The 17,956-nt window shown below is 56.8% G+C and overlaps 1 protein-coding gene across 2 annotated transcripts in view; it reads right to left on the minus strand.

Annotated features, from left to right (window-relative positions):
* Nucleotides 1-17,956, minus strand: part of KDM4B (lysine demethylase 4B) — an 81,522-nt gene that overhangs the window by 29,316 nt on the left and 34,250 nt on the right. For both annotated transcript variants that reach the window (XM_068981390.1, XM_068981388.1), the window contains exon 7: nucleotides 16,057-16,194. In XM_068981390.1, the coding sequence (XP_068837491.1) occupies nucleotides 16,057-16,194 (138 nt within the window). The remainder of the gene's footprint in view (nucleotides 1-16,056; nucleotides 16,195-17,956) is intronic.

A 17,956-nucleotide genomic window follows, 5' to 3' on the forward strand; every position in this document is an offset into this window, starting at 1 on the left:
TACATTAAAGACTTGGCCCCCAGAGCTGCAGGGCGGGGCTCCCGTTTTGGAGCGTCCTGCACCAGGCAGCACTTGGGGCAAGGGGCCACCCGCAGACAGCAGGAGCAAAGCAAGGGGCAGGGGCTGGGGTGGGACACACGCTGCACTGGGCCTGGGTCCCGTGGCCAGGAGGCGAGAGGCTGCATTGGCTGTGGGTCCCTGCCTGCCTCCAGGGTGGGCCTGTCCACAGGGGGCTCTGGACCCCCGTTGACTGGGCCCCACCCCAAAATTCTGTGGCCTCCCCCCATGTTGCAAGCAGAGGGAGGAAGTGCCTCAACACTCAGAACAAAACAGGCTCAGATGCAGCCTTTCATCAAGGGGGTCCGACAGCCCCACAAAAGTGCAGCTCAGAGAGCCCTTGACCGGCCAAGTTAATTAACCAGCGGGACGCAGAAGGAACAGAGCTGTTTAAAGTGACAGCAGAGAGGAGACACAAGGCCTCCGCTCCCACATCCCCCACCAGAGGAGGAGGGACAGGATGACCCCCCATCTGCCCTGGCAGCAGACAGAGGCAACCTGCAGAGCGGAAGACTGGCAACAGGGAGGGTGAGGGCGCAGCTCTGACCACTGGAGGGGAGGCCTCCCCTCCCAAGGACCACACCCAAGGGCGTGAAATCCAAAGACTGCCTGCTGCAGCACACAAACACACTGTGCATGCACGCACACACCACGTGCACACACCTCAGGACAACACTAGCCACACCACTCTACACCTGCGGACCGACTAGACAGGTGCGGAGCCCGCAGACAGCCCTGTGGGGGCTGGTGACTAGTCCTAAACACCAGTTCAACTACAGAAATGGTCTCAGGAGGGGTCTGCTGTCATAAGAAAAACAGCATGCATAATCACAATTACAGTACAGTCCCAGTTACAACCAAAAATCTTCAGAGAAAGCCAAGGGCATTTGTCAAGCCCCAACCACAGTTCTTTTGATGGGAGAATGGGGATTAAATGATTTTGTGGCTTTTTCTCTTTCCAAATCTCTTTATTGAGCAGGTACATCATTTAAGTTGGTTGAGAGCCAGGCAGATTATGGAATCTGGCCTGCCACATGTCTTTGTAAATAAAGTTTTATTGGCACATGGCCCCAGCTACAGTCACATTAATGCTGATACCACAGGGCCAAGCAGTCACACAGAGACTGGAAGGCCCCCAAATCCACAAATATTCACTATCTTATCCTTTACAGAAAGTCTGAAAAACCTTGATTTAAGTCACAGAATCCCTTTTACAAGGTATCCTGAAGCCCTGACCCCCTCAATGTGTCTGTACATACAGAGAAGGAATTAGGAGGTGAAGAAGGTTAAATGAGGTCAAGCGGCTGGGGCCCTAACTCGATAGAACCAGTGTCCTTATAAGAAGAATAGGCTAGACAAACAGGACTCCGGCCCCCGCCACCACCAGGTGAAGACATAGCAGGAAGCTGGCAGTCCACGTACCAGGACTGGAGTTCCTACCAGGAAGCCAACCCCAGCGGCACCCTGGTCTCAGGCTCCCGGCCTCAGGAAGTGCGAGGGATAAGTATCTGCAGTTCAGCTGCCCAGTTATCAGTACCGCGATCCAGCAGCCTCAGTTGACAGAATACCAGTGTCTATGTGGAAACCTACTATGGGCCCAGTGTTCACTGAGGAGAGTGAGCTGTACACTCCCCACCACCTGCTGCCAGGATCTGGTGCTCACAGGTGCCAGGAAGCACCTAGAACCTGGCACGTGGCAGCCCAGCCCTGGAATCACCTCCTCTAGGCTGCACCTGCCTTCATACCAGCAACCCAAGCCAGCTGCTCTTGGGAGAACACACCCCTACCCCCAGAGCTCACTGGGACCTTGGTGGGCCTGGGCCACTGGCGCACACCCCCTAGCTGGGCCTGGACCCCACCTCAAAGGGGACCGGGAGGCTGGACAAAGGGACCAGCCCCATGTAGTCTGGGGGCACCAAGTCTGCTTCTTAGAGAGTGCTAGCTCCTAACCTCAAGCCACAGATCTCACACATTCTGCCAGGCCAGCCCGAGGTTTTCTGACTTAACAACGCCAATGCTCACAAGTAGAGGAACATGGGAGTCAAGGTCCCTGAATGACACCTAAAGAATGAAGGGGTCAGTCCCTCAGTCACCTTGCCAGGGCCTCTGGCAGAAGACACAAGAGGGCCAGTCTTGGGGGTGAGTTTTATTCTATTTCTCATGCTGGGGGGTGTGCAAGTGGGGCCCCTTTTCTTACTGAATCCACCCTAATACGTTGCACCCACCAGCAGCCATGTTCTATTCACACCTCAGAGATGCATCTAAGACGAGGCCCAAGGTCCAGGCTTGGCTCCGTCTCATCTCAGAGCAAGACGGATACAAACCTTCCTGGAGCTTCAGAACAGTCTGACAAGCACATTCCAAGGCTTCAGTTTCCCGAGATTTGGGTGTTTAAAAAGACAGGCTCTGATCTAAATTAGATTTGGCAATTGAAGCCGTAAAGTCCCAGAGCAAAATGGTTTCCCACTTTTAGCGTTCCCATATTGGAACCGTCACGCCCTCCTTACTACTCAGGCTAAATGGCTGTGGCCCCTCAGCCCAACGACAGGCCTGGCCCTGCAGCAGCTTCCAGGGAGATGGGGAGAAACTTCCATAAATACCTGCGGAGGGGGGCAGGAACTCAGGGCCAAGATGGGCCACACCCCCTGAGGTCCCTCTGAGCTACCCCCGTGGCTGCCAGGACCAGGAGCCCGCTGTGCGCTCTTCCAGTCCAGCCCCTCCAGTTCTGGGCACTCTCTGCCTTTGCAAGGCCCTGGCGGGGGGTAGGGGCGCTCCTCCTGCCTCCTCACCCTCCTCCCAGTTACTGAGCCCCAGGGACTCACGAGGGTCCCCAAGGACCCCAGTGTACATGTGGCCGGCCTGCTTCAGTTCTGCAGAAGGAAGGGATTCACAGAGAGAAGGGGGTGAATGGGGGAGGGGAGAGGACAGAGAGGCTGGGAAGGAATGGGGCAGGGAGGATTCAGGGGCATCAGGGTTTCCACACAGGGCAGCACCCTGGCCGCTGGGGCCTGGGCTGTTCCCCACACAGGGTGCCCCAACAGGACACCTCCTGCCATGGAAGCACCCACCTACGTGAACCCCTGCCCCACAGCTCGATCCCATCACAGCCTCGTACAGAAGGCCGAGTCTTGACAGCGCCTGCCAGAGGCTCAGCAAGACGCACGCCTGTCACTTCCAGATGACAAATGGTGAGAGTTACGCCCATGGAGTTCAGGGGCCCTGGGCCTGCTCCAAGCACCCAGCTGGGGCAGGGGGGTTGTCACCTGCGTCGGAAGCCTGCCACATCAGAGCAGTGACACGCGTGCCTGGGTCCTGCAGGGCCTACAGCCGAGTTTGAGGACAATGAGCAAACAGGCAGAGCAAAGGTCTGCCTCTGGCGACCAGAGCAGGGAGCCGAGCAGCACAAATAGATTTTTTTTCCTCTCCATAGCTTGAAAAAACAGAAATGAGAATTGTGTGGATCAGAGAGGATGGCCCCTGGGGTCCAGCAGCGCTCGGCATGAGCTGTCCAGGCCGAGAAGGAGGGTGCCCCACATGGAGGGCGTGGAGCAGTGGCGCCTCCTGGGGACTCCTGGGGACTCCTGGTTCCTCTGGGGAAGGAAGCTCTGTCTCTGAGCTGCGGGGCCCGAGTAAAGCCAGGCTTCAGTGGGGAGAGGGGAGCGGGGGACCCCATTCCATTCCTCCTTGCACCCTCACTCATCTCTGGCTTTGATCCTTGACAAGGTCCAACTCTACCTGCTGACCCTTCCAGGCCCATGAAACTCTCCCTCGAGCCATCCCACACCCATGGCTGCTGGGCAGGAGGAGGCCAGTATCATGGCCAGATGGTTGGGGTCTAAATGAGCCATTTCCTGCTCTCCTGAAACCACAGCTAAGGGACTCATAAGACAGGTGCACCTGGGGCCGCCGCCGCTGCTGCTGCTAAGTCGCTTCAGTCGTGTCCAACTCTGTGCGACCCCACAGACGGCAGCCCACCAGGCTCCCCCGTCCCTGGGATTTCTCCAGGCAAGAACACTGGAGTGGGTTGCCATTTCCTTCTCCAGTGCATGAAAGTGAAAAGTGAAACTGAAGTCGCTCAGTCGTGTCCGGCATGGTGTACCAAAAACGGGCCGAGGGAGTGTCAGGTGGCTAAAATCAGACTCACACCAAGGACGTAATAAAGAAACTTCAGAACACAAAGAGGACTCAAGAAATTTCTAGAACGGAGAAACACCTGCCACCCACCCAGGATGGGGGACTGGAAGAGCAGCTGGCTTTCTGCCACAGTAGAGAACAAAAACCGCGCGTGAGTCAGACCTCCAAGTTCTGGAGGAAACCATCGCCCACAGAGACTCCACACCCAGCCAAACCGTCAGCCCTGTCCTCAGTAGAAACTCCTCAGAGAGCGCCTCAGACACCAGGGTCAGCCTTTCCACTGTGCTGTTTTTCTGCCCTTTTTGTTTGTTCCCTATTTCCAGAGGTAGAAAGTCTCAGAAAACGTTACTGCCCTGCTCCTTTCTCCGAGTCCCCGGAGGATGCCTACTTCTAGTGTAAGGTCAGAGCAGGGTGTCTACAGAGAAAGGGAGTGAGGGTTCCTTCCAGCACCCCAGCATCCTACCCTTCCCCAGGGCTTCCCAGGACATGCCCAGCCACTGAAAGTGCTGCAGTGGGTCCCACTGAATCCGGCGTCCCCTCAGCAAGCATTTTGCTAAATGTAAAGAAGGCAAGAGGGTTCCAGAAAAACATCTATTTCTGCTTTATTGACTATGCCAAAGCCTTTGACTGTGTGGATCACAATCAACTGTGGAAAATTCTGAAAGAGATGGGAATACCAGACCATCTGACCTGCCTCTTGAGAAACCTATATGCAGGTCAGGAAGCAACATCTAGAACTGGACATGGAACAACAGACTGGTTCCAAATAGAAAAGGAGTATGTCAAGGCTGTATATTGTCGCTCTGATTATTTAACTTATATGCAGAGTACATCATGAGAAATGCTGGGCTGGAAAAAGCACAAGCTGGATCAAGATTGCCGGGAGAAATATCAATAACCTCAGATATGCAGATGACACCACCCTTATGGCAGAAAGTGAAAAGGAACTAAAAAGCCTCTTGATGAAAGTGAAAGAGGAGAGTGTAAAAGTTGGCTTAAAGCTCAACATTTCAGAAAACGAAGATCATGGCATCTGGTCCCATCACTTCATGGGAGATAGATGGGAAAACAGTGGAAACAGTGTCAGACTTTTTTTGGGGGGGGCTCCAAAATCACTGCAGATGGTGACTGCAGCCATGAAATTAAAAGACGCTTACTCCTTGGAAGGAAAGTTATGACCAAACTAGATAGCATATTGAAAAGCAGAGACATTACTTTGCCAACAAAGGTCTGTCTAGTCAAGGCTATGGTTTTTCCAGTGGTCATGTATGGGTGTGAGAGTTGGACTGTGAAGAAAGCTGAGCACCGAAGAATTGATGGTTTTGAACTGTGGTATTAGAGAAGACTTCTGAGGGTGCCTTGGACTGCAAGGAGATCCAACCAGTCCATTCTGAAGGAGATCGGTCCTGGGTGTTCTTTGGAAGGACTGATGCTAAAGCTGAAACTCCAGTACTTTGGCCACCTCATGCAAAGAGTTGACTCATTGGAAAAGACTCTGATGCTGGGAGGGATTGGGGGCAAGAGGAGAAGGGGACGACAGAGGATGAGATGGCTGGATGGCATCACTGACGCGATGGATGTGAGGTCTGAGTGAACTCTGGGAGCTGGTGATGGACAGGGAGGCCTGGTGTGCTGCGATTCATGGAGTCGCAGAGTTGGACACAACTGAGTGACTGAACTGAACTGAAAGAAGGCATCAGAAAGCAACATCCCACAAGCTCAGATACGCACCCTGCACCTTCCTTGGGAGGGTGGCGCTGGCTTGCCTTGGAGACAAGGATCTTGTTTTAGGATCAGGATGCCCCAGTACTGGGAGCTTTGCTTATGTGATCTCATTTCCAACTGTGATGGCACGAGGCTGCACATCCGCTCCTCGGCCTCATGCCATCAGGGTTGGAAATGGGATCACCTAAACAATGTTCCCAGTACTGAGGCATCCTGATACTAAAACAAGACCCCTCCAACCCTCCCTCCTCTTCCTCTGAACCTCTCCCCTCCAGGCCCCCTTCCTCCCTTTCATCTGTACCGTGAAAGGCAGCTAGGCTGCTCTTTGTCTCGTTTCCCAGCCTGCTACTGCATTCTCAAAGCCTAAGGAATTACGCTTTACAAACTTTAATAATCCCCAGCAAAACTGAAATCATATAAAACGATGTGCTTTGGGAAAGTGTAATGAAAGATCAAATGAAAACCTACTGAAAGCCAGACCTTCCTTTAACACCTCAGCACAAAAGGAAGCTCTCCCTCATGTCAAGCCCCACGGCCTGGAGAGGGGTTTCCACTGATCCCGCCCTCACTTGAGACACTCCCTGACCCCAGCCTGTTCCCGGTGACCCTGAGGCCCCCTCCACTTCTGTGGGTCTCCCTGCTCAGGACTTCAGACAAAAACCCCAGAAGGCACTGCCAGGGGCTCTGTATTCATCTCAAGCTGGGGGCCTCTTTGGGGAACAAACACACAAAAACCAACTGTGAAGCCACGCGTTGGACCAAACCATTTGGGCCCTGAGGCCTGAGATCTAAAGAAGGTAGGGCCCAGGACTCAGGGGGATCCTCACCAGAGGAGAGTGAGGGCTCCCGCCTCCTGGCAGGTGTTCACCAATGTGCCCCTCCCTGGCCTTCCCCCGACACGGAGAGCCCCAAGCTGCACAGGGACGCAGCTCAGGATGGACTGGGCTAACAGCCAGCCCCTCGCAGGGTGCAGAGTCTGAGGAACAGAGGGCAGCAGACACTCAGGCCTGCTCCGCTCCCCTACCCCACTCCATCCGCAACCCCCGCAGTTCCCACTTCCTCCTTCCAGGCGTATCCTCTGCATCCCCACACAAGACAGAGGCATCCTGTCCTTCCAGAGAAGACCCGCCCACCACCGTTCCCACGTGCCTCCCCCTGGAATGGAGCAGGCAACCAGCCCCTCATTCCTCTTGGGGTGCAGTGTCTCGGCGCCTAGACGGACGGCCCATCTGCACACGAGCATCAGGCCGTCTCCAGTCTCCTACCACGTGGTTCAAAACACACAGGCACTGAGTTAGCACAGCCCTGGCCATGGTGACTATTAAGTTCCCTCACTCGGCGGACTCTGCCAACGGCAACCATCTCCTTGTCTCCTGACGGATGTGACCTGCTTTTTCCTTTCCGTTCTACTTTCTTTACTCCACGTGTTAAGTCCACAGTATTCAGGGTCCGATTCTGAAAGAAACCCCCTCACATCCCTACGGCCCTCCCCACCTCGGGGTGTCTGCCCTCAGTTCAGGGTTCCCTCGGCCTCTCAGCTGCAGAAGGCATCGCAAAGGGAGGGGAACCTGGGCAGCCACTAATAACGACAGTCACCCCCGACTCCAGGTACACAACTGCCCCATCTCGTGGAGGCAGAGGACAGGGTCTAGGGCTGTAGCAGGGGCAGGAAGCCAGATCTCCCCCACTGAGGGTAAGACCCCTCTGTGCTGTAGGAAGCGGGCGGGAAGGACCCCGGGGGGCATTCTGTGAAGAGTCACTGTACTCCCTACAAGAAGCTCCTGTGGGGCACCTGCCCCACCCTCTCCACCAGGGGCCAGGAACTAGGGAACTGGGGGCCCACTGGAACCTGATCCCTAGGAATGCACACACCCTGCAGCATCTCTGCTGGGGGTGATCGGCCCTCCACCCCTTGTTGGAGAAGCCCTGCTCCAGTCTGAGCAGGGCTGGCAGCATCCTCGGAGGACTCGGGTCACATCCCTGCTCCTCTGGTGGATGGAAGTGTTCAAGACTCTGGCGTATTCCTGTCACAGAGTGCCATCAACAGGGGAGGGGGCCTGAAAGCCACAGGATGTTGTCCCCGCCCAGCCCTGGAGGCCAGAAGTCTGAGATGCAGGTGTGACAGGGCTGGGGTCTTGAACCTTCCCTCCTCCAAAAGCCCCCGCTGGCTGATACTGCCTGTCCCCCACATCGTGCCTGCTGTGGTCTCCCGGAGTCAGCATCCCAGGTGTCCTGTCCCCCGTCTGTATCCCCCTCTGAGCGGCTTCTTCCTGTCTCCCAGGATTTGCAGGGTGGCTGCTGCTGAGCAGATCCAGACAGGGGAGCGACACACATGCTTCCGAGGGAACAATCCTGGGGTGGGGGCAGGGGGCGCGTCAGCCCACAAAGCGTTAAACACCCAGGGACGGGGAAGATCCCCCGCTGAGGAGGCGGCATCTGCCAGGCCGCCTCGAAGCCTGGCCCCCTGTTTCTGATGTAATCACCCGCTCGCTGCAGAGACGGGATAACAAACCAGTTCATTAGGAAATCCACTGGAAGCCCTCAGAAGCGCTTCATAAACAAAACCATTAGGTGCACGGCTCCCACTGGGGAGGCTGCTTCTTAGGGGCTGGGCAAGGTCACAGGTCGAATCTTTGACCCCCAGGATGCTACCCCCACCAGAAGGTCACTCTCTTTCCTCCTCCACACAGAAAAGCCTCATCCACGTAGCACTGTGGCTGCAGCCCGGCAGCCGAGCTGGTCCTCCTGTGAGGGTCCCCACCCCTCTCCCCTTCTCAGTTCAGTTCAGTCACTCAGTTGTGTCAGACTCTTTGCAACCCCATGGACTGCAGCACACCAGGCTTCCCTGTCCATCACCAACTCCCAGAGGTTGCTCAAACTCAAGTCCATGGAGTCAGCGATGCCATCCAACCATCTCATCCTCTGTCATTCCCTTCTCCTGCCTTCAGTCTTTCCCAGCATCAGGATCTTTCCTAGTGAGTCAGCTCTTCACATCAGGTGGCCAAAGCATTGGAGCTTCAGCTTCAACATCAGTCCTTCCAGTTAATATTCAGGACTGATTTCCTTTGGGATCCTTGCAGTCCAAGGGACACTCAAGAGCACCACAGTTCAAAAGCATCAATTCTTTTGGCTCATTTTTTTCGATGGCCCAGTTCTCATATCTATACATGACTACTGGAAAAACCATAGCTTTGACTAGACGGACCTTTGTGGGCAAAGGAATGTCTCTGCTTTTTAATATGCTGTCCAGGTTTGTCATCGCTTTTCTTCCTCCCTCTCCAGATGCTAATACACCAGGCGCTCTGGGCCATGCTTCCCAAGGGCGTCATGCCTGAAGACCCCACTAGCCCCTCAGCTCTTCCATCGCCACAGCCCTTCACCCACAGCCCCGCTGGTGTCCGGGACACCCAGTGGACTTCTCTCCCTCTGTTCTCCAGGTTCCAAGGGGAGCCAGCCCACCGACCCTCTGTAGAAACCTCGCCATCCCAAGTCGCAGTGTTGATCATGGCCAAGAACCAAATTCTGTCCACAGCAGGACAGTAGAAAGGTCCAGGTGCTGGTGGGCCCATGAAGTCCCCTGACCCAGACCACAGCCTGACCTAAGAAAGGCCTCTACGCTTTCCCTGGGCCAGACGCAGCCACTTCTCCCGGAGCAGACCTTCCAGCAGCATCTCTGGGCAATACGGGCTGGATACCTTCACAGGGCCAAGATGCCCCCCTGAGGAGCCCCGTTGGCCCATGGCTTTCACACAAGGGATCCAATTGCCCTAGGGGACACTGGGCGATATCTGGGATGCCTGTGGTTGTCACACTGGGGGGCTCCTGGAGCTGAGTGGGTGGGGCCCCAGGAGGGACGGCCCACAGATGGTGCAGTCCTGCGATTCACAGTGCCGAGGGGCAGAAACTCTGGTCTGTGGATCTGAATCACACGCTCCCAGTTCTCATGGGAAAACACAGCAAAGCCATGAGGACAAGGGGCAGCAGGCCCAGGGGGGTGAGCAGCCTGCAGCGGCCAGCACCCAGGCCAGAGCCATGTGGTCATGTGCTTGCTGGTGGGGACAACCCAGCGCTGGCAACCCACCAGGGGAACCGCCGGCTGAAGTGGCATGGTGAGGAGCGGGCAGCCCCCAGAGAGACCACTGCAAGAGCACTCAGTGTGTGTCTCTAGGGCCAGCCTCTGAGTGGGGAGCCTGGACACAGCTGCCTGTAACCCAGGCGACAACCCCAGGCGGCTGGGCGGGAGGGGGGGGCGCAGCAGACAGGAGGTGGGGAGAGGGGCTCTGGGCTGACGGGCCAGAATGAACACAAGCCAGGGGAGTGGAGGGGACGCAACAGACTGGCGCGCTCCCTGGGTGAGGGAGCTGCAGCTACAATGCATTTGTGATTCTTTGCAACGACTTCCCCAGAAGACAAACAGAAGGCTTCTCAGCTGCAAAGCTGTCTTGGAGGGCCTTGGGGCATATATGTCCCCCACCAGCCCCCCAGACACAGTAGCAGAGAGTGGGGCAGGGGTGACAGGTGGGCTCTGAACCCCGGGCTGGTGGAAGTCCTGCCTGCATATGAGCTGGTGGGGGTGTCTCTCTCTGCCTCTAAGGCTGCTCCCCAGACCCATCCTTGGGAGTGTCCTCATGGGGGTGGGGCACACAGTCCCCAGGGGAGACTCCATCTCAGGGGCAGAAAGGCTTCCCTCTGAAAAGACATGGGGTGTACCCACGGAGTCAGAACCTCACGATGGGCAGAGGACAAAAGTGTCCAAGTGGTCTGTGGGGGTGGGGTGGTGACAACGGAAAAGATGGCGGGACAACTGCCCCCGACCCTCTCTCCAGACCAGGCTCTCAGCCCTGCCCAGAGGACATCAGGTCACGACCGGAGGGAGGAGGGAGCTCCCCCCAACCCCCCACCGCCCACCCAAGGTCACAGTGACACAGGGAGACTCTGCCTGAGACCCTTCCTTCCAAATCAGGTCGCACCTGTTCTAGATGGTCAGAGTTAAAGCCAAAGCCAAAGTGAGCAGGGGGGCAAAGCGGGAGCCATGCCCTCTGCTCCATTCCTGCCCACACTGCTGTGTGCATCCTGAGTTCCCAGGGCGGGATATGGCGGGGGACGGGCTTCAAGCTGCTGCAGGGACAGAGTGACAGAGAGCCTGGGGGAGGCTCAGGGGGAGGGAAGCATATTTCCTACGGTAGTTGACCACAGGCCCTGACCACTGGCCACCACAGCTCCGTAAATCAGGGCGCCAAGGCGGCACAGTGGTGCCCAGGCCAGCACCACGGGTGTGGGTGAGCCGGAGAAGCACCTGTCCGTCTGGGCGGGACAGATGTGGCTCTGTCCTAGGCCCTCCTCTGCCCGCCCCTGCCTCCCCCTATTCTGTCACCTCCCCTCATGGGGAGGGGCTCTGGCTTAATCACCCAGAGCAGGTGTAGTGTCACCAAACAGAAGGCAAGCGTCCTCGGAGCAGCGGGGACAATTTGGCTCACATTTCACAGCGCTGAAGTTCAAGGTAGCCCAGGTAGAGGGTTTCAGGGGAGGTCCCCCAACCCAGATCCAGAAGTGGGGGGATGTGGGGGCCACGTCTTCCAGCCCTCCACTCTCAGCAGACACCTTGCCGGGGAGCAGACTTGCCTGCAGGCTGAGCGCTGCCAGGCGGCGGCCCAGACAATGGGCAGAAAACCAACTAAGCATGCGGGGCTCCCAGCATTCAAGCTGGGTTCTAAATCTCTCTTGCTCTGTTTAATCCGAAGTCAACTCCTGCGCCTTGTGGGGCGCCCTCGGTGGAGGAAGGAGGCCCTTGTCAGGCTTCACCCAGTGCCACCCACCGCGGGAGCAACGAGCCCGCGCAGCTAATCCAATGTGGCGTGCAGCCTTGTAAGACTAATTCGAGCTCAGACCTAAAAGGCTGATGTGTGCACACTTCATTTTCTGCAGTGAAGATGGAGCAGCCCTCTCATCTTCCCAGTTGGTAATCCCACTACAACGCCTGCCTGGGGAATTCTGTTCTTGGAAACGGAGCACAGGCCTGTGGAGGTGGCCCCTGCAGTCCCAGGCAAGCCCTGGACACCTGCCTGAAGGGGGCAGCCAGCCTGGGAGACACGGAGGTGGAGAAGGTGTCTCCTGGAATACCGGCAGGCCCGGTCATAAGGCCCAGAATCAGAGCCTAATGCAGGCAAGATCCATCAGGAAAGCTGGAGAGAGAGACGTAGCTACAGGAGCGGGTGGCGGAGCTTGGGGAGGAGGTCAAGGGAAAGGGATAACTCAAAACCAAAGCAGCAGCACGTGACCTGAGCCAGGACTGGCTGCTGCTGGCTCTGATCTCAGGCCCTGCTGAGTCCTCAAATTCTACCACATGGAGCTAACATTGATCAACATTTGGTAAATTCCCTCGCCCCAACACACACACATGATGGGATGATGGGATTACATATTCATGATCCAAAACCTAGTTTCTCCACCCAAAATGCCGTGCCCATTTTTTCATGTCAGTAAAGAGTGAACCTAATTTTGTGACCACATAATATTCCATAGTCCACCCAATCCCCCAGTCATGGGTATAAATTTTCCTTGGCTAAAATCAATGAGGCAGCAGCTGGGGGCCAACGTGCTCGAGGGAACAGCCCCTCTGATGCCACAGACCCTGGGGGCTGTGGAGGAAAGAGTGAGGGGGACCCTTCAGCCCTGACTGCCTGGAGCCAGGGCGTCCATGAAATCGATTCTTTAGACCAGGGACTGCAAACTCCTGACAAGAGCCAACAGCAAATATTTTCCACTTTGCAGGTGAGATGGTCCTGTCACGCCTACTCAGCTCCACACCGGAAGGCAAGCAGCCGCTGCACAGCATGTCAGTGAATGCGTGCACCGATGCCACTAGAACCCTACTTATCGGCACTCCCCTTATGGTCCAGTGGTTGGAACTCGGAGCTCCCAAGGCAGGGGGACTGGGTTCAACCCCTAATCGGCGAACATCCTGCAACTAAGACCTAGCACAGCCAAATACAGAAATTAATTAAAAAACTATCGACGTGAAATGTGAGTTTCATCTAGTTGCCATGTGTCACATATAACTTCTTTCGATTTTCTTTTCCCCCAGCTCTTTAAAAACCTAACACTCGGCACTCCTCTGGTGGTTCAGTGGTTGAGACTCTGAGCTTCCACTGCAGGGGGCGCAGGTTCCATCCCTGGTTTGGGAAACTAAGATCCCACATGCCACATGACGTGGCCAGAAGGACACAGACATCTAAGCATAGCTGTTGGCAGACAGTACCAAAAACAGTCAGCCAGCCAGGTTTCGTCTGTGGGCCCCGTTTGCTGACGCTGATCTGGAAGAAAGAACAGGCACGCCTGAAGTTCACACAGGCTGGCGAGCCTGGGCATTCAGCATTTCATGTGTCAACAGAGAGAATGACAGAAATGGGTCGATGGGGGGAGTGGGGGTTCACTGGGAGCCTGAGAAGCTAATAAACCAGCAAGTAAAAGGGTCTCTAGAACCTGGGAAGTAGACGTTCTCCCCCTGGGCTGTGTCTGCGGAATGTGCTAGAAGGGGACACAGACTAGGGGGGCAGGCACTCAGGCTGCAAGGAGAGGCCCCAGCTCAGTGGGAAGGGGGCTCTGGCTGCCCCTCTACCCTACCCCCTCCCTTAAATCCACAGCCCTAGCACCACGGAACCTGAAGAGTCCCCTGCCCCTGATACCTCAGCTTGTCATCTGTGAGGCCAAGCACCCAGGCAGCCTCTCCATCCCGGACTAGTTACAGGGCAGCGGAGCTCAGAGGGTCACCACCGAACAGCCCAGGAGCTGACATCAGGTGGACACAGATGGGCACCCCAGGGCCAGGGGCCACTTCTGCGGGGGCCCTACCCCAGCTGCCAGGCCCCTGGAACCCTGGGCCGGCTCAGAGCACCACTCTGGTTCAGTAATTTCATGCTATGCTGCCCGGCAATGTAAGCATGGAGCCCCATCTCAGGCTGCACCTCCCAGATGTCACTTGTTTGTGAACACATGGCTGAACCCAAAATTGCCTTTAATATCCGGGCGCTCCCCACTGGCTCCGTGGCAGGGTTGGCTCCAGCAGTGCCTCCAGAACAAGCCCTTGCCGGGCTGACAACTCAATCCAGCGCCTGCTGCAGCCAGGCAGCCCTGCACACGTGGAACTCTCGGCGACAATGCGAACACGCCCCGGGAGGTGTAATTATTCCTCTGGATCTAAGCGGACAATCCTGACGTCCCCACTTCTCCTCTTTTAGCCAAGTCAGACTCTCTGCCAAAGACACTCTCACCACGATTTTCTGAATTAAGTCTAAAAGCCCAACGCTTCACATCCCGGGGCGCCTCTCCAGTCTTCCTGGCTGCAAAGCCTATTTCCTTTTCTCAACTGCACTGACACAGCAAAGTTAGAGAGATCATTAGAAAAACAGAGATGAGCCAACCCGTCTAGACCGCCAACCCGTCTAGACCATGCTGTATAGCAGAGATGTGCCACAAGGCCACCCCCAGAGCTTAATTTTCTTAGTCTTTCACCCTCTTCCCCGATAGCTCAGTGGGTAAAGAATCCACCTGCAACGCAGGAGACGTAGGAGACGCAGGTCTGACCCTGGGTGGGGAAGATCCCCTGGAGGAGAAAAGGGCAACCCACTCCAGGTTTCTTGCCTGGAGAATCCCATGGACAGAGGAGCCTGGAAGGCTACAGTCCATGGGGTTGCAGAGTTGGGCACTACCAAGCGGCTAAGCACACTCAGTCTTTCACCCCACTCAAACGTGAAATGAAACAGATGTTCCCTCTCACAATGGATCTCATTTAACCCTGTCTACTCCCAAGCTCCAGTCTGTGAACATCCTGAGAACCCTCGGTCTGGGCCTTCCTGCACTTTGCCACACGTTGCACCTGGATGCCAACTTCCCTCCCCATGAGGCCATATCTCCAGGCCATGATGCCCAATCGTCACAGCCTAGACCCTCTTCTGCAAAGATCTGGGGTCAGGGGTGGACTGACCAAATCAGGATCTGGGCTCAGGGTTCTTCTGGTCCACACTGCCCCCACTTCCGTGTCTGGGAGAAACCCACCATGCTCCCTAACCCTAGGCCCTGACTCTGAACAGCTGAGTGATTCCATGGAAGACCCCCAGGGCTCTGCTGAGGAGGCTGGTAGGAGGCACCCCGATTTCACTGAACAGGCAGTGAGGGGCCTCTCCTGTTCCTTGTGCTCAGCGCCAGAGTGAGATGTGTGCAAGGCTAGGCCCCTTTCTGCGTTGGAGAGAAAAGATTCAAGCAGCTGAAACCTGAGAGCCAGGGCCACTCGGCCAGAGCCCAGCCGGATGGGTGGAGCTCACTGGCTTCCTCAGGGCGGTCATGGTGCCAGTCCTGGGAGGAAGGTCACTGGTCCCAGCTGCCAAAGAAGGGCTAGGCCTGCTGCATGCCCAACAGCCCTCCTAGCAGCATCCCCTTCCCAGGGACCTGCCCACTATCCAGCTGCTCCCTGGACATGCCACTGTGGGGCCCTGAGCCCCACTGAGCTGCCCATCAGAACCACAGATGGGTGCATGCAGGGGAAAAAGAAGCTGACAACAAGCACTCAGTTCAAGCGTCAGGTCTGCAGGCTGATTATCGTCCCTCTGGGGGCAGGTTGGCAAAGTACTGCGGAAAACAAATGAGGCTCCTGGGCTCTGAGTGACCACTGCGGATAACGAGGCAGCAGGAAGCTCTTGGGCTCGAGCACAGGGCCTGCCCTGCCAGGGCGCTGCTCTCTCTTGCATGTGCCCTCACACACACATGCGCGCACACACACACACACACACTGCAGACTGGTAAAGACAGGCTCTGGGGCCAAAGCAAACCCCGCACCTGACCAAGAGGCCCCTTAAGAGTCAACTAACAAGGAACAAATCTTCCCTGGCCCCCAGATGGTGGCGGCAAACCTAGGCCTGCCAGGACAGAGGGAGCCCTGAGTCAGGCCTGGCCAGGTGCCGGCTGCTGCATACCACCTGACCTGCCCATGCCCTCTTCCCTCCAAGTGAGGAATGAGCTGAGGACATGTCTGCTGAGGATCCAGAAACAGACCCTGATGGAGAGTCTGAGCCTCAGGCTAAATATAAGTGGCTGTCACCTAGGCCCGGGGCTGGGAGGGCAGGTGGGTGGCTAGCATGCACTCACCTGGGTGGCCACCTTGCCGTAATCGATCCACCGCAGTGTGGCAAAGTTGGTGGACTCGGCGCAGTTGAATCCGTGGTTGAAGCCAGCATGGTAACCATAGGGGAACGTGATCATGAACTCCCCCGCCTCCTGTGTGATCTGAGGAGGAAGGGGTGACAGGTGAGGGATGAGGCCCAGCCGGAAGAAACGCCTAACATGGGGCATCACAGGCTGGCAGCAAAGCCACCAGGAGCCACTGAGGGGCCCAGGAGGGGGATGTGGGCTCCAGGACACCTCACCAAGTGTGGGGACCTGACTTCAGGAGCCAACGGAGTCGGCCAGGTGAAAGGCCAAGGTTCTACAGGCTGCAGCCTGGTTCTCACGGAGCTGGTAGAGCAGGTGAGGTGAGCGCCTGGGATGGCCCCACCGGGCCCAAGGGGACAGTCTGGACTCTCAGACAGGCGAGCTGCAGCACTGGGACGCTAGGTGCTTTCTGCTTGGCGTGGGGGGCGGCTTCTGCTTTGTAGACAGGTGGCTATCACACCTCCTGTCCACTGTGAGATGTTCCCACACGGCAACAGGGCTGGCAAGGTGGGCCGGTCAGCTCTGGGGAAGCTCAGAGGTCTGGGAGCTCAGGACACGTGTGAGCCTGCAGCACAGCGTCCAGTCCTCGTGCGAGGAAGGAGTAGGCCCACCCATGAAACGGCCCCAGATCCTGGCCTGAGTCGCCCCACCACTGTGAGCAGGGCGCCTATCCACTAGATCCTAAGACGTAGGTCCTTCCAAGTGAGGACAGAGCGACTGAAGTGACGTGTCGGAGGGCTGGGAGGACACATGTCAAGGTCAGAACCCCACAGGAGGAGCTGATGTTTCTAGGCATATTCAAAATGGTCTGGACAGCCAGACTCTGGTCCGGCCTCTGCATCAAAGACGCCAAACCCAGGAGCTGGGCATGAGGGGCGGGGGATGATGACACCACACAAAGGCGTCCAGTACTGCCTCCCTGAGACTTGGAGGAGGAGGTGGGGGCTGCAGCCTCCTCCCCAGGGCCCTCCCCACTGACCGCCCCCAGCCATCAGCAGTCATTCCAACAGCAGGCTATTCTGAAAGGGATGAGAAGTAACAGCAGCCAGCACGTCCGCTCATGATGTCCTGCAATGCAAGGTGGAGCTGTTGGAATAGAGGCGTGTGTAGGAGTGACCCGGAGGGCCGTCGTTTCCTGGATTGAGCTGGGAGCAGAGATCAGCTTGTCTTGAGTTCCAGGGACTGTGGCCCCAAACGCCGGCCCATCCCATCCTCCATGTCTCTCCAGGGTTTCACAGACACCGACCACATCGTCTGTACTCTGGGTCTGGCCTCTTCCGCTTGGCACATCCTCAGGGTTTATCTGTCCCAGTGGGCACTCCGCTGTCTCCTTTTTGTTCCTACAGGGCCTCCTGTCACGAGGACATGTCCTACTTGCTCATCTGGCCTCCTGCTGACAGGCCTGTGGCTGTTCCCTGGTCTGGATGCAGCGAGCAGAGCGGCGGGGCCAGTGGAACCACTTCTCCAGATGGTGCTGGTGTTTCTCCAGAGTAAACAGACACGGAGGGGGAACTAGGGCCCCAGGAAACTGCCCAGCGGCTTTCCATGACAGCTGCCCATCTTGCACCAACGTGGCAATGACAGCGAGATCCCCCTGCCCCCTCAGCAGTGTCAGGAGTCTTTGTGGCCCAAGTGGGGGGTACAGGCTCCAGACCTGCCCCCAGGTTGGCAGGTGCCACCCACCACATCTGGTCCTGGTGTGTCTGGACCTGCCTTTGCAGGCGTGTGCCTCCTTTTGCCAAGTGTGTCTGTTCAATTTTCCTGCCCCACTTGGAGGCTGTTCACTGCTTTGTCACTGACTGTGGTTCTGCGCCCTGCTAATAACCCCAAGGAGACA

The sequence above is a fragment of the Capricornis sumatraensis genome, chromosome 9 (assembly GCF_032405125.1).
Source record: "Capricornis sumatraensis isolate serow.1 chromosome 9, serow.2, whole genome shotgun sequence".
NCBI lineage: Eukaryota > Metazoa > Chordata > Mammalia > Artiodactyla > Bovidae > Capricornis > Capricornis sumatraensis.